Consider the following 16,039-nt stretch of genomic DNA (forward strand, 5'->3'; position numbering starts at 1 on the left):
TCTTGAAAATTTACATATATTCATTAATGTCGGCAAGTGTCTATTCCATTTTCAAATATACCTGTTGGTGTTATTTTTTATATTTTGGTTGTCCAAATCAGGATCCAAATAAGCTCACTCCATATCATATGTGTGTGCAATGTCTTTTAAATCTTGTAAGTCAGTATATCCTCCATTTTTTTCCATACAATTTATTTGTTAAAGAGACTGCGTTCTTTGGCAGGTGCAGTGTTTCATTCCTTGGATATTTCTAGTTGCGTGTTCATGGTGCCTCATTGAACATCTTACTGTGTCCTTTGTATATCCTGTAAAGTGATAGGTAAATCTAGAAACTTAATGTGCTATCTGTTTAAACATTCCAGATGTAGATGTATAGACTGCCTAATCATATATTGAGTATTGTTACTTACACACTTGCTTCAATATTTAGACGTTGAAGGAGAATGTTGAAGACGTTCAAGGAATAAAATATACATTCAAGGTCATTCCCCAAGCAGCCAATTCCTATATATGGATTCAAGTGGTGTTCTCAGTTCCTGTGTATCTTTGTAGTATCCTCATTTGGGTGTTTCTGTGTTTTTCCTGGGGTATGTGGTGTGTGTGTGTGTGTGTGTGTGTGTGAGAGAGAGAGAGAGAGAGAGAGAGCGAGAGAGACAGAGACAGAGAGAGAGAGAAGAAAGAGATGGAGAGAGATATTGGGGCGAGTGTATATGTACAGAGGGTGCCCATATTGTTAAAAAGTATATATTTTATGCATATCCATGTTTGTATAATATCCACCTTTATATCCTCTTTTCAGTTACGCCTGTGTTGTATTTCTTATGTGTTTACTCCTCGTCCTTCTTTAATGCTCAGTGATGGCTGTTTCATACCTGCAAGCTCTTCTCTCCCTCTGTCTACCTCCCTTTCTGTGTCCATTACAGCCCACTCAGCAATGCCTTCACCTCCCTGTCTGCTTTCAGCATGGCCTTCATTTCTAGTGTGGTTTTATCTTGTTTCTTGGCTCTTTTTCTGAACTCCTCCAGTTCATTTTCTCCTTTATTATCTCATTCAATTGCCCCATTTGTTCTCTGATTTTATCATGGTGTCCATTTCATTGAATTTCGGGAAATATACTATTGGAATTTTTTTCTGTTGAGTGTTTTTCACATGCCTCTTGTTTGTCCCTGTGTTATTTAATGGAAGGTGCCTGTTGTGATCCTGGAATGCTTCCTTTATCTCTGCCTTTGTTTTTTAATGAGTGTTAATTTATTTTTGAGAGAGGAGAGAGAGAGAGAAGAAGAAGCAGGGGAGGAGCAGAGAGAGAGGGGGAGACACAGAATCTGAATCAGAGAATCCAAAGAAGGCTCCAGGCTCTGAGCTGTCAGCACAGAGCCCAACACGAGGCTGGAACCCATGAACCGTGAGATCATGACCTGAGCTGACGTTGGACGCTTAACCAACTGAGCCACCCAGGCGCCCTGGAATGGTTCCTTTCTGACCAGTGCTCATCTGTGAATGAAGCAAGCCCTTTCTGGCCCTGCCATTTGCAGGAGGTATTCTGGGAGGGGGGCCAGGGCCATATCCAGGCTAATAGGATTTCTCATTATGGCACAGGGCTGTGTGAATAATTCGTCTAAGCTTTAATTCTGACAAGCCAACAAAGGTCACCACAGAGTGGCTCACAATTTCGTCTCTGCTTTCTTCGCTTCACCAACAAAATGCTGCCAATAAGCCTGGACTGATTCCTTATTCAGCCCAGCCTTCACGACAAATGGGGTCCTGCCTCCAGCCCACACACCCAGTTCTGATTGTTGCAAACAAGGGATTCTTGGATGTGCCCCTGATGAAGTGTCCTTTACAGGGAATTAGCAGCAGTGCAGTGAGTCAACAGCATCTGGCACGTAGGAAAACCTGTGTTGGCTTTGGTGTTCCTTCGTGGTTATTGAGTTGTTTGGTTTGGATTTGTTTGTGTTGAGTGTTCTTCCCTGAGATCTGCAGCTGTGGGCATCTTCTCTCTGAGTTTCTTTAACAACTGCCTTGCATTTTTCTATGTCTGTGAGAATATTCTTCTATTTCTTCTATATATTTTGAGAGGGTGCAAGAGGGGGGGGCAGAGGGAGAAGGGGACAAGGGATCCAAAGTGGGCTCTGGGCTGCAGCAAGACCCATGTGGGGCTCAAACTCACAAACCATATCATGACCTGAGCAGAAATCAGATGCTCAACCAACTAAGCCACCCAGGTGCTCCCTTTTTTTTTTTTAATGGATTTTAGATTTTTTCATGTTGGTGGTTGAAGGTGGAATTTACTTTTTTGTTTCTTCTTCTTCTTCTTCTTCTTCTTCTTCTTCTCCATTTTTGGGTATTTGAGAAGGAGGAAATGCTTCCCATTTGTCTCTACAATTAAGTTCAGAAGGCTCCCATTCACACATTTATGTCTAAAATATCATACAAACTAAAATATCAAGCTAATCAATTAAAAATATTATTTTTTCCTCTCTCACACTTAATGAAAACAATTTTATTCTAAGCGGATGTCCTCGTCCTAAGGGCCTCTCTACCCTAGATCCATGCTGGGAGTCACCTGAAAGCTTTCTGGAAGACATCACATTTACTGTCAGTAGAAATGTAATCCTCAATTAAATGCTCTCCTCGGTGTGATGATTTAGTTAATACTTTAAACAAAATCTGTATCCTTGAACGTTTCAGGTGGATACAATTGCAGAGAATAGCATATAAACCACCATGTACCAATCACCCAGATTAAACATTTATTAACATTTTCTCATGATTGTTTCATCTAATCCCTTACTTTTTATATCTAAATCCTCTACTACTCTTGTTGAAGTGACTTAAAGGAAACCCAGACAGCAAGTCATTTCACTTGTAAATATTTGCAGGTGTGTCTAAGCAATAATGGCTTTTTAATCCAACTGCATAACACTACTATAGCTTTCCTAAGAAACAGTTTTTTTTTTAAATGATATCTAATACCCACTTGTATTTGAATTTCTCAGGTCATCTCAAAGATGTTTTTTTAATCCTGGTTTGCTTGATGCAACATCCTAACTAGGTTCACATATTGCATTTAACAGGTATGTCTAAGATTCTTCTATTTGATAACAAACTCCTTCCTTTTCTATGTGTCACTTATTTGTGGAGAACTTATTTTTTCTACAGAATGTCTACCTCCAGGCTGTGTCTCGTTGTGTCCCATCAGCGTCACATAACTTCTTCCATCCTTGGTTTTCTGTGTACTAGAGTTTGTATTGAGTTGATTAGATTTACTTCCATTATTTCAGGCAAGAGGCATTCTGGCTGTGCTCTGTACTCCTGAGTGCATTGCATCATGAGGTACATAATGCTAGTTGTCTAATTTTTAGTGATGTTAAGACGGATCAGGGGACATTTGTGGTTCAGCCCCACCCCTCCACTGAAAGGTACACGATAAAATCTCATCTAAGATTGTAATATTCATTGAGCGCTTCCTAGATTCACTATTTCATTAGGGGTTGCAAAATGGCACCTTTCCAATTTTATCATCCTGTGTCTGCATTTGTTAGTCAGTACTCATCTATAAAGAAGGAATCTTAATGTTTACTTTTTAGGTAACCTAATACTAACTTCATTCAGGAGAGTCAAACAAAGTTCTTGATCCTTCCCTGTTTTTTTTTTTAATGTTTATTTATTTTTGAGAGAGAGAAAGAGCACAAGTAGGGGGGAGAGGCAGAAAGAGAGGGAGACACCGAATCTGAATCAGGTTTCAGGCTCTGAGCTGTCACCACCAAGCCCAACTCGGGACTGAAACCCATGAACCCCAAGATCATGACCTGAGTTGAAGTTGGACACAACCAACTGAGCCACCCAGCGGCCCCCATCCTTTCCCCTTTTAAATCACTTTTTAGAGTAACGGATTCAGAGTTTAGCAATTAGAAAGGTAATCAAGATTTTTAGTTTGGTCATTTGTTTTGTTTGAATTTTTGGTATAATTATAAACTCACAGTTTAAAATATCTATATATTTGATATGTTTTCATCCATTGCAGCCATTATTTCTTTGGGTGCTTAAATTGTCCCATCTTAAGCCAATGGGAGTTCTTCAGATTGGCTTCTGTGTTCTTTCGACAGGACCCATTCAGCTTCTACAGCTTCCTTGTTTTCTGAGACGATCTGTTTCCAGCTTACCTTGTACTTACCTTGTCACTGACATGGGACCAACCATTCTGCCAAATAGCTCCAGTTCCTTATATTGGGAAATAATATTCATAAAGTACAATTTGGATGAAAAGAGTACTCACTTTTACTGGGTTGTCTTTGCTTTGATGTCGTTTCAATGGTCAGAACTAGGAAAGATGTAAGAATATATTTAAAAACAAATCAGAAGCTGGGGTGTCTGGGTGGCTCAGTCGATTGAGCTTCCAACTTCGGCTCATGTCATGATCTCATAGTTTGTGGCTTCTAGCCCCATGTCCGGCTCCATGCTGTCCATCTCTGTGTTGTCTGGCTCCATGCTGACAGCTCAGAGCCTGGAGACTCCCTCAGATTCAGTCTCTCTCTCTCTCTCTGCCCCCCCCCCTCGCACTCTGTCTCTTTGTGTCAAAAATAAACATTAAAAAATATTAAAAAAAACAAATCAGAAGTTATGCTAATATTTTCAATTTAAAAAGAATGTTACAGAATGGTTTTATACCTTATTTATTGTTTCTCACACTGAAAGCTTGGCCCTGAATGACATAAATATATTATGTATTTGCTTTATCCTGCAATATACCTATGGTAGTATCAAAAGAACAATATCAATGTTAGTATTAAAACTAAGTCTACTGAATACAGGTTAAGATTTCTTTGTGACTACTTTCTCCAAGTGCTGTGAAGAAAAACAAGTTAGGCAAAGGGCATGGAAAGAAAGTGGTGAAAGAAAACTTTCATGAGCATTCAGATAAATTCTAGGCTGGCAGTTTCAGACAGAAGCAGGAACACAAGGGCCTCCATTATCACAATGGATGGAGCTGAGTCTCTTAAGTGAAAGGAATACAGATACAGATGACAGCGGCCTTACAGAAGGAGCTGCTAAAGGGGCATGAGGAGAGTGGGGAAATGGAGCCTCTGAGTGGAGCCTCCAAGACCAAAAGAGGATGGTTTTCCTGCCCCGTGACTACTTTTTAGTGTCAAAGGGAGTCCAGTAAGTGAAAGCATTGAGAAGGAACTGCCCAACAGGATTCATGGTCAAAGAGGGATACAGCTACTTCCAGAGATGGACACCTCAAACTCTTTGTCCTCTCATCCTTGGATCTACTGCCAGTTTTTCATAAGACCAAATACAATGACTAGTTAGCAAGCAAGGAAGTGTTGTAGGGATTGCTTTCTGGGGCATGGAGCAGAGCAGAGAAGAGCAGCATGCTCTTAACCCCTCTCTGAAGCATTCCCTCCCCTGACTGTGCTGCACCCTTGCCCCACCATGAGATGTGATTCCATGCATTGGGACATGCTCAGGATTCCATGTTTCTTCTCTTCCTTCCTTCCCTCTTTCCTTCCTTCCTTCCTTCCTTCCTTCCTTCCCTCTCTCTTTCCTTCGTGGTACAAATTATTCCAATTTTGCCACTGGGAGCTCTTTCAGTGGGCTTTTTGATTATTTCCTAAATTTTTGTCACTGAAAGATGCTATAGCATTATCTTGTGTATTTCCCACCCCAGTCCTAGTATCAGTCACTTCTCCAGGGAGCCTTCTTAATTCCTAATGGTATTAGTCAGGGTTTTCCAAAGAAATAGAACCAAGGAGACAGAAAAAATATATATATACACACACACACGTATATACGTATGTGTACAAAAAATCATTGTAGACTTACGATATATACAATACATATAATTAAATACATACATATAATTATATAGATCATAAATATATAATAAATAAATAAATAAATAAATAAATGTTTTATTATGTAATATATATAATCACATGAGCCTTAAAATAAATCTTTTTTGTATATACATGTGTGACTTTTGTATGCATATATATATATATATATATAAAGAAACTAATTTTTATTTTTTTAATGTTTATTTTTTGAGAGAGAGAGACAATGTGCATGTGGGGGAGGGGCACAGAGAGAGGGAGACACAGAATCCGAAGCAGGTTCCAGGCTCTGAGCTGTCAGCACAGAGCCTGACGTGGGGCTTGAACCCAGGAGCCGTGAGATCATGACCTGAGCTGAAGCTGGACGTCCAACTGCATGAGCCACCCAGATGCCCCAAAGCTTGCTAAAATTTCAGTTGAGATAATGTTGAATCTATATAGCAAAATGGGAAGAAATGACATCTTAATAATATCAAATCTTCTAATCCATGAATATGCAATATCTATCCATATATTTACACTTTTGACTTCTTTCATCAATATCAATATTTTATGATTTTGCACACATAGATCCTCTTCACGTTTTATTAGATGGATGCCCGAGTATATTTAATATTTTGATACTATTATAAATGATACTTTAAAATTTTTCAACATTCAGTTCTTTACTACTGGTCTATAAAAAAGCAAATGATTTTTTTAGGTAGTGATCTTGTGTACCACAACTTTGCTATACTGACTTGTTTATTTGAGGAGGTTTTTAGATTTTCTACGTAGACTATCATCTCATCTGAGAATAAAGAGCTTTATTTCTTCACTTCTAATCTGTATCACTTATATTGATTTCTCTCATCTTATTGCACTAGTTAGAGCTTCCAGTACACTGTTGCATAAAAATGGAGAGAGAATACATGCTTATCTTATTCTTGGCCTCAGAAGAAAAGGGTCCAGTATCTCACCAGTAAGTGTGATGACAGCTATAGGATTTCTTTTTTATTAAAAATTTTTTTAATGTTTATTTATTTTTTTTAGAGAGAAACAGAGAGACAGAGAGACAGAGAGAGACAGAGTGCAAGCTGGGGAGGGGCAGAGAGAGAGGAAGACACAGAATCCAAAGCAGGCTCCAGGCTCTGAGCTGTCAGCACAGAGCCTGATGCGGAGCTCGAACTCACCAACTGTGAGATCATTTCTTGAGCAGAAGTCAGACACTTAGCCGACTGAGCCACCCAGGCACCTCTATAGGATTTTTTTAAATGTTCTTTTTTTAAAAGTTTTTAAAAATATTTATTTATTTTTGAGACAGAGTTTGAGTGGGGGAGGGAGAGGGAGAGAAAGGGAGACACAGAATCTGAAGCAGGCTCCAGGCTCTGAACTGTCAGCACAGAGCCTGACGTGGGGCTCAAACTCGTGAACTGCAAGATCATGACCTGAGATCATGACCTGAAGTCTGCCACTTAACTGACTGAGCCACCCAGGCTCTTCAACTTAATGTTCTTTTCTAAGATGAGGAACTTGTCCTTTATTCTTTGTTTGGTGAGATTTTTTTCCTTTTTTTTTTTTTAATCATGAATGGATGTTGGATTGCATTATATAATTTTTTCTGCTTTAACTAATACAATCATATGATTTTTCTCCTTCAAAATTTTGATATGGCGAATTACATTGAATGATTTTGAATGTTGAATCAGCTTTGCGTATCTGCAATAAATCCCATTCATTGTGGTGTATAACTCTTTATACATCACAGGATTCAATTTGATGATATTTTGTCGAGCACCTTTGTATCCATGGTCATAAGAGATCATAGAGTTTCTCTATCTGGTTTTAGTATTAGAGTAATGCTGTCCTCATAGAATGAGTTAGAAAGTGTTCCTCCTGCTTCTATTTTTTATAATAGATTGTCAAGAATTGGTACCATTTCTTTTTTAATTGTTTGGTAGGATTAACCAATGCAAACATCCAGGACTTGCGCTTTTTAAAAAATTTTTAAAAAAAGTTTACTTATTTTTGAGAGAGACAGAGACAGAGAGAGAGAAAGAGAGAATGAGTGAAGGAGGGGCAGAGAGAGAGGGAGAAACAGAATCTGACACAGGCTCCAGGCTCTGAGCTGTCAGCACAGAGCCCAATGAAGGGCTGGAACCCATGAACTGTGAGATCATGACCTGAGCTGAAGACTGGAGCTTAACCAACTGAGCCACCCAGGCACCCCTAACTTGTGCTTTTTTTTTTGGAGGGTTATATATCATTCATTCAATTTCTTTAATAGATTCAAGGCTATTCTGATTATAAATTTCTCCTTGTGTAAGCTTCAGCACTTTTCTGTATTTCTATTTTGGCCCATTTCATCTAAATTATCAAATTTATGGGGCACCTGGGTGACTCATTTGGTTAAGTGTCTTACTTCAGCTCAGGTCATGATCTCACAGTTCATGAGTTCAAGCCCTGCATCAGGCTCTGTGCTAACAGCTCAGAGCCTGGAGTCTGCTTCCGATTCTGTGTCTCCCTCTCCCTCTGTGTCTCCCTCTCTCTCTCTCTGCCCCTCCCCTGCTTTTGCTCTGTCTCTACTTTCTCAAAAATAAATAAACATATAAAAATTTTTTAATTATCAAATTTGTAAGTATACAGTTTGTTGGAGTTTTTCTTAATTATAATTTTGATGTACAGGCATCAGAAAATTTTAATTTAAATCCATATACAGTTTTTTAGTGTCCTTTAAAAAAATTTTTTTAAGTTTATTTATTTATTTTGAGAGAGACAGAGACAATGCTAGTGCAAAGGGGCAAAGAGAGAGGGAGACAGAGAATCCCAAGCAAGCTCTGTGCTGAAGGTGCAGAACCTGACACTGGGCTTGAACGCATGAATCCTTGAGATCATGATCTGAGCCAAAACCAAGTGTCAGACATTTAACCAACTGAGCCACCCAGGAACCCCTTTATCTTCTTTTTGTGTATTGCTATATCCTAGATAAATTTCTTTGTCAATTATTTTACGTTCCATTATTCCACATGGGAATATTAGCATGTGTGGTGAGTGGGATTAGATTTTGGAAAGCAATCATCACATATCCGGTATTAAATAAATTCTGGTCAGGGAGTTATGTCAAAATGAAAGGCTGACACTGTTCCTTGTGGGAATGGTTACAGGAGAACACAGCAGGGTGCTGATATAGCAGGACCCAGAAACATCTTTATAAACTAGCCAATTCATGTGAATTTCCCTTGTGCTGAGTTGGGGTTAGGGGCATGGGGAAAACAGGGACTGAAAACGGTGACTGGTGGTTGGGAAGCAAAAGTTAACAGACCATCCTTGCACTGTATCCTGAGTTTTTCCTTAACCATTCTTAGAAACCAGAGCAGGCCAGGGCACAGCTAGAGGGGATGCAAGATCATCTCATTGGAGCACAGAACTTGACTTCTTTGAGCCTCTGTTAAGGAGGTCTAGGAGGTAAGGAATAGGGAGATTCCATTCTTGTTTTGTCTTCAGACTTCAAGAGGTCAGCATTTAAGATTTGTGCCTGAGTTTGTAGATCCTTAATTTACTCAGATCTAGTGTTTTCAAGTTTTTCATGTTGTGAAGATTATTGGAATTCACATCCGTGTACATATAACCTCCTTCATTTGTACTAGTTTCTTAAGATACATTTCTAGAAGTATACTTCCAGTTCAGCAGTATACACATATTAATTGCTATTGTCAGGCATGTTTCTGGGTCACGAAGGCAATTGCAAGTAAAATCTAATCTCTTATTCTCTTGTCACTATTGTCTGGCTCTAACTGGACAGTACTATATTTCTCTGGGCATTATGGGTGGCTGCTTGAGCAGGTGGCAGAGAATCTTACAGACCAAGTCAAAGAGGCTAAGATGCTACTCCCAAATACAGGCAGTGCAAACATTTTACATTGATGTAGACCAGATGCCTGACACTCCACTTGACAAGCATTTACATGGAGTCTAATCTGGCAAGGAATCTTGCCCATCAGGATGCGAGACTGAGGTTTGATGAAGCAGTCTAAAGGATGGGAGTAAGTACTGGGGATTGGGAGTATTCTTCACATGATAAAGCATTTGTCTGATGAAAACACTCAGGACCCAAAGGTAATGAAGCAAGTCACTACTGAACCATGAATTATATTATAAATCTGCTTTATTGCATTGGAAGAGAGCAAGGTGAAGAACACATGACAGGGACACAAACCCTGTTTATCATAGAGCTGATCACTTATGCTTTCACAAGCATGTGAGGGAAGGCCTCACTACTTGAGAGATGGGAAATTCATGGGCCCATGGAAGCAAGAAGAAGTTGCTGTGTCCTGGAGTAGGACCCAGGCAGTGACCTTTGGATGGTGAGCAGTGGAAGCTCAGGTGGAGCAGGTATAGGCAGTGATGAGAAATGAAGGCACTCAGCAGTTTCTGCTCAGAGTCAGAGAGTAAGAAACCAGAGATGGGAGAGGAGAAGCTCCTGAAAGAGGGCAATCCAGTTGTAGATGGGACAACGTGGGGCCAAGAGCTGATGGCAGAACTTAGTGCTTGTAGCTCTTCCTAGTGGAGGATGAGGTGGTGGTGTATTTGATGGTGGAACTGCTGCCCCCAGAGGAGCTGAATCCACCCCCAATGCCTCTGCCGCTGCTGGAACTGAAGCCAGCTCCCAAGCTGTGGCCGCTGCCATAGGAGTAGCCGCTGCCTCCGCCCAGACCTGCACCACTGCCCACACCGCTGGCACTGCCATAGCCGCCAGCGCTGCCATAGCCTCCGGAGATGGTGGACTGCACCACAGCTGTGAAGGGGAGGGAGACAAGGACACATAGGACACAGTGAGCTCATTCTGCCAGTCTGAGTCTCATCAGATGGGCTAAGGGCAAGGGAGAGGGGCAAGCAAAGTACTTACAGATGTTGACTTGTCCAACACCTTCCCCACTCAGCCTAGGAAGGGAGAAAACACAGGGACCGTGAGACTTCAGACAGCCACCACTGGACCAGAGTGGGAAGCCTCGATGTGAGGATAACCCATGAGCAAACTGCCTTTTAAGATTCTCTGAGAGTCATGATTGTGGCCATAACTAGAATGCCTTCAACTTGTGCTGATGGCCAGACATCATGGACATGTATTCAGAGGTTTGAGGAGCTTGTGTGAGTTACTCACCTGCACTCCTCGCCCTCCAGCAGCTTCCTGTAGGTGGCAATCTCCACGTCCAGGGCTAGCTTGACATTCATCAGCTCCTGGTACTCCTTCAGCAGCCGGGCCATGTCCTGCTTGGCCTTCTGCAGAGCATCCTCCAGGTCAGCCAGCTTGTTCTTGGCATCCTTGAGGGCCATCTCCCCACGCTGTTCAGCATCAGCAATAGCGGACTGCAGGTTGGCACACTAAAGCAAGAAGATAGGCAGAAGGAACTCGTAATGTAGTTCTCCAGGAGAGTAGCCATACTTATTTCTAGTGAGGAACAGTTCCAGAGCCCAGATACGATGGTAAGGGACTTCTACCACATTTTTTCCCAGTCTTTGTCTGCTCGGCACAACTTACCTAGTCTGGGAGCCACATGAGAACATATATGCCTTTTTTAAACCACCTCCTCTGAGGGCTGGGTGGGAGACCCTATACTGGACCAAATATCAGCATAGTTGAAAGAAATGGACCCACTCAGTTTGTTTTGAGTGCTGTCTCCAAAACCAGACCAGAACCTTTTCTCATGATTCATGTGGATGCCCCCTCATTTATACAAAATTACCAACATCTTCACTTAAGGCTATGAGTTTCACTTCTGGCCCTTGAGATCTTGTCCTCCTCACTCCTAAGGTCTTCTAACATGCTTGGGCAACACCGATCTTCATCCTGGGTCACTGCTCAACTTCTGTTTCAATTCGATGTTGAGCAGATTTAGAACGATCTTGCCCCTCCCCCCGACTTTGGACCTCCCCTTTTCTTTCCCCACTTGTTTCTTATATTCCTAAACCAAGCATTCTCCTTAAGTAATCTCTTTCAAAAGTCCCTGGATGATCTTTCTACACTCTGACTAATTGGGATTGCTCTTGTCATGCGGTTGTGTCATTCTGTAGGGTTAGCACTCATCTGTCCTCATATGTGGGAACTCACTGAGGGTGGGAGCCACATGCACCCCTCTCTTTGCTCTTCCCCCAATTCCCAGCATTTCCCAAATGGTGGCTGATGGCTGCCTGGTGGTTGAGTGAGGAAGTGATGCTTGTCTTCTCCAGAAGCCCCCACCGTACCTGCTTCTTGACATGGTCGATCTCGGATCTCAGCCTCTGGATCATGCGGTTGATCTCAGCAATCTCCTGCTTGGTGTTGCGCAGATCATCCCCGTGTCTACCTGCGGTGACCTGCAGCTCTTCATACTGGAGTCCAGAGGGAGAGAAGGTGGTGCATGTGAGTTTTCACATGCTAATGGTGACCTGACTTCTCAATCTGGCATTGAACACACCCAGAGCTAGTGACTGCTCACCAAGGCATTTTAGAGAAGGTTGACGGGGCAAGCTCACTGAATACTGTACACTGATCACAGACCCTCTTTTTCATGGAATGCTGGCTGCCTAGTTCAGTTGGGGGCCAGCAATGTTCTGTATTATGTTTCCAAGGGAGCCGACTCAGGGTGAAGACAAAAGCAAGGATCACTAGATCCCTATCTATGTAGCTAGCCTCCTGCAGCGGGGTTCTTTGACTTACTCAAAAAGCACATAAATTCTGTGAATGCCTGCTCTGTGAGTGCAGGGTTCACACCTGTGAGAAATCATCAGCTTCCTTGAGGTGATTTTCCCAGCGAAGGGGTAGGCTTGCTGGTGTCTAGGAAGAGGACACAGGCAATCCTGCGCACCTGTCAACTCAAGGCTCACCTTGCTCTGGTACCAGGACTCAGCCTCAGCCCGGCTCTTCTGAGCGATCTCCTCATATTGGGCTTTGACTTCAGCGATGATGCTGTCCAGGTCCAGGTTACGGTTGTTGTCCATGGACAGGACCACGGAAGTGTCTGAGATGTGGGTTTGCATCTGAGCCAGTTCCTGCAGAGCATAAGATCATCAGATCATCTTTCCCTTGGCCTTACAGACGTACCCCACCCCAAGATCCTCCACCCTTGGCAGAGCCCCATCACAACAAAAAAAGAGGACTGGGGATGCTTACTGCTTCATACAAGGCTCTGGTGAAGTTGATCTCATCCATGAGAGCATCTACCTTGGCTTGCAATTCAACCTTATTCATGTAGGCAGCATCCACATCCTGGGGAACAAGCCAACACCTTGGAGTCAGCTGAGCCTTCCTTCCCAGTCTGAACACCTTTTAGTCTCCCCATCTACTCCCCTCTTGGATGTGTGCAGGGCCCAAGAGTCCTTTCTTTCTAGAAAGGAACATGAACCCCTGATCTTCAGCAGCTCACCTTCTTTAGAGTCACAAATTCATTCTCTGCTGCTGTGCGCTTGTTGATTTCATCTTCGTATCTAGACACAGAAGAGGGTAAGACATAATTGAGCCAGTGGCAAGGATGATACAGAAAAAGTGTCCTGGAATCCCAACTTTCCATAAGAGAGATATACCCAAAAAGAGCTTCCTGCCAGTGAGCCACAAAAATGAGTTTTGGGGGTCCCTAAATTGTTTTTATCTTTTTCTCTCCCCATCCACCTCTATGGCCTTTTTGCTATTTGGGGGTTGTTTTCGGCAACAATTGTGAGTTTCATTTCCATGAACATGTTTTGCTATGGAATCAGGTCCACATCTTGACCTAGTCACCCAATAGTCTTGATGTGTGCACTTCAGGGAATGGAGCCCTTTCTGTCCTTGTGCTCACTTGTTCTTGAAGTCCTCCACCATGTCCTGCATGCCCCTGAGCTCTGTGTCCAGGCGGCCCCTCTCCCCCAGGATGCTGTCTAGCTGTCTCCTGAGGTTGTTGATGTACTGCTCAAACAAGGGCTCCAGGTTCTGCCTCACGGTCTTGGTGCCCTGCTCCTGGAGCAGAGTCCACTTGGTGTCCAGGACCTTGTTCTGTTGTTCCAGGAATCGCACCTGGAAGAAGACAAGATTGTTATTTGCCACAGAAAGCCAGGGAGAAAGAGATGTAACCTGACAGGTGCCCAGGCACTTTGGGTAGTCGCCCAAGTTGGGCTATTACAGACCATGTACAGAGGGTCAGGCTGACAGTGTTGCACCCCCAGCCCTATTTCGTTCCAACCTCACTGGTCTTAGTGTGAAATTCTTCCATCGACCTGTGACATCTTCTCACCAACTAAGCTATTCGGCCTATCAGTGTCTTTCAACATTTCTTCTCTTTTTATTGAAAAGCACAACCACACATCTAGTTAAAAATATTTCTGGGGTGCCTGGGTGGCTCATTCAGTTAAGCTTCTGATTTTTGATTTTGGCTCAGGTCATCATCTCAGTGTTGTGAGATCTAGCCCCTGTCAGGCTCTGTGCTGTCTCTCTACCTGTAACCCTCTCCTGTTCTCTCTTCCAGTTTCTCTCTCTCTCTCTCTCTCTCTCTCTCAAAATACTTAAATAGACATTTAAAAACATAGTATTTCTCTGTTACAAAGTGGAAAGGTATATTTAAATTGTACCTCAGGTAAAGGACTGTTAAATGTGCAGAAACTAGTGATTTAATCCAGTTCAGTTAATTACTGGATTCCATTAACTTCTGCTTTAGTGCATGATTGCCCTGTATAACAAATGCCCTAATGGTCATGCACATTTTGCATTTCTATATTTATGTAAATGTTTGTGAGACTTTTTTTCTAATTCAGCCAGAAATCTTTTTCTTAATTTTATCTTTATGTAAATATTTCTGACCCTTTTTTTAATTCATTCAGAAATCTTTTTCTATTCTTTCACCATTTTCCTCATGTCCAGAGCCCTAGAACAGTTTTCCACTGGAATTATTATTTAATCTCTTAGAATATTCAGCAGGTAAAGCTGACCAATTCTATTCTCTCATTGCCTTATATTGTGTCATGGATAACACAAGTTGAGTATTGTTCCCTGGCTGGGTTGAAGGACATTTAAGAGACCCAGTGGTTTCAAGTGATTTCCATCACCTTCTGCGTGTTGTCAACATGGAGGCCATCTGACATCCCAGGGGAGAGCTCCTCTGAGTCCCCTTCTCCCTCCCTCCTGAATCTCACCCCAGTAGGACATTCATTGATTGTCTGGTCTGGGGAGCCTGACATCCCAGTGGAGGCAGGTCTTCCTGGCTCACCTTGTCGATGAAGGAGGCGAACTTGTTGTTGAGGGTCTTGATCTGCTCCCGCTCCTCAGTCCTCACCCGCTGGATGGTGGGGTCGATTTGCAGGTTCAGAGGAGTGAGGAGGTTCTGGTTGATGGTGACCTCTTGGATGCCTCCAGGGGGGCACACAGGGAAGCCAGAGCCCCCATAGCCACCAGCAAAACCAGCTCCACCACCGAGCCCAAAGCCACCACCAGCCGCGGCACCAAAACCAAATCCACTGGCAGCTCCACCTCCATAGCCAAAGCCACCTCCAACTCGGCCACCATATCCGCCACTGATGGCACAGCTGCCCCCTCCGATGGAGATCCTCTTGGAGCCGCCCAGGCTATAGAGGCTCCTGCTCCCAAAGCCAGCTCCTCCACACACTCCACCGAGGCCACCAGTGCCCCTGGAGCGGGACACAGAGACACTGCTGAAGCCAGAGCGGCAGACCCCTGGGACTCTGGCTGAGCTGGTGCTGAAGCCACGGTGGCTGACGCTTTGGCTCCTCACGGTGGATTTGCTAGACATGATTCCTGAAGAGGGGAAGGCTGAAGAAAGCGTGAGAGGCTGGAGGGTAGAGCTGAGAGGAGCAGATCTGTGAGATGAGCCTCCCGGCAGCAGTTTATATATGGTGAAAATGGGCTGGGCTCCGTCCTGGAAGGTGAGCTTGCAGATTGGGAAGGGCTGATCTTTACAAATAGTGAGATCACTCCCAGCCTCTTAAAGGTATGAAATATGAAGATTGCTTCTTTGGCTTCCTTTAGTCATGGAGAAATTCTCCTGCCTTCCAGCCTTGATGATCCCAACACAATAAGGCTGCGTATGAATTCACTGAAGTCAGGAATTAGTCATGTTCTCAAACAAAGGAGACAAGGAGCTGATCTGTGATAATTGTCCCTTCCTTCTGCTTACTCAGACACTCCTCTGTGTGCCCCCTTCCCACACAGGTTTTCTCCTCTACCAGCAACACCCTTCCCATCAGGTTGCGACTGTCTGAGT

At 43.0% G+C, this 16,039-nt stretch overlaps 1 protein-coding gene across 1 annotated transcript; it reads right to left on the minus strand.

Annotated features, from left to right (window-relative positions):
• Positions 1–9,963: 9,963 nt before the first annotated feature.
• On the minus strand, positions 9,964–15,730 carry KRT6A (keratin 6A). The gene is made up of 9 exons (XM_043563993.1): positions 15,029–15,730; positions 13,628–13,842; positions 13,220–13,280; positions 12,967–13,062; positions 12,681–12,845; positions 12,060–12,185; positions 10,978–11,198; positions 10,723–10,757; positions 9,964–10,611 (listed from the first exon to the last, which is right to left on the minus strand). The coding sequence occupies exons 1-9, from the start codon at positions 15,566–15,568 to the stop codon at positions 10,358–10,360; spliced, it is 1,713 nt and encodes a 570-aa protein (XP_043419928.1). The 5' UTR covers positions 15,569–15,730; the 3' UTR covers positions 9,964–10,357.
• Positions 15,731–16,039: the final 309 nt, after the last annotated feature.

The sequence above is a fragment of the Prionailurus bengalensis genome, chromosome B4 (genome assembly GCF_016509475.1).
Source record: "Prionailurus bengalensis isolate Pbe53 chromosome B4, Fcat_Pben_1.1_paternal_pri, whole genome shotgun sequence".
NCBI classification, from domain to species: domain Eukaryota; kingdom Metazoa; phylum Chordata; class Mammalia; order Carnivora; family Felidae; genus Prionailurus; species Prionailurus bengalensis.

Excerpts from the sequence above, each read along its gene's own strand:
- KRT6A (XM_043563993.1), bottom strand. The coding sequence starts at position 15,568 with ATGTCTAGCAAATCCACCGTGAGGAGCCAAAGCGTCAGCCACCGTGGC. Across the intron at positions 13,281-13,627 it reads GTGGAGGACTTCAAGAACAA|ATACGAAGATGAAATCAACA; the intron begins GTGAGCACAAGG and ends TTCTGTGTCTAG. Across the intron at positions 11,199-12,059 it reads TCGACCATGTCAAGAAGCAG|TGTGCCAACCTGCAGTCCGC; the intron begins GTACGGTGGGGG and ends TTCTTGCTTTAG.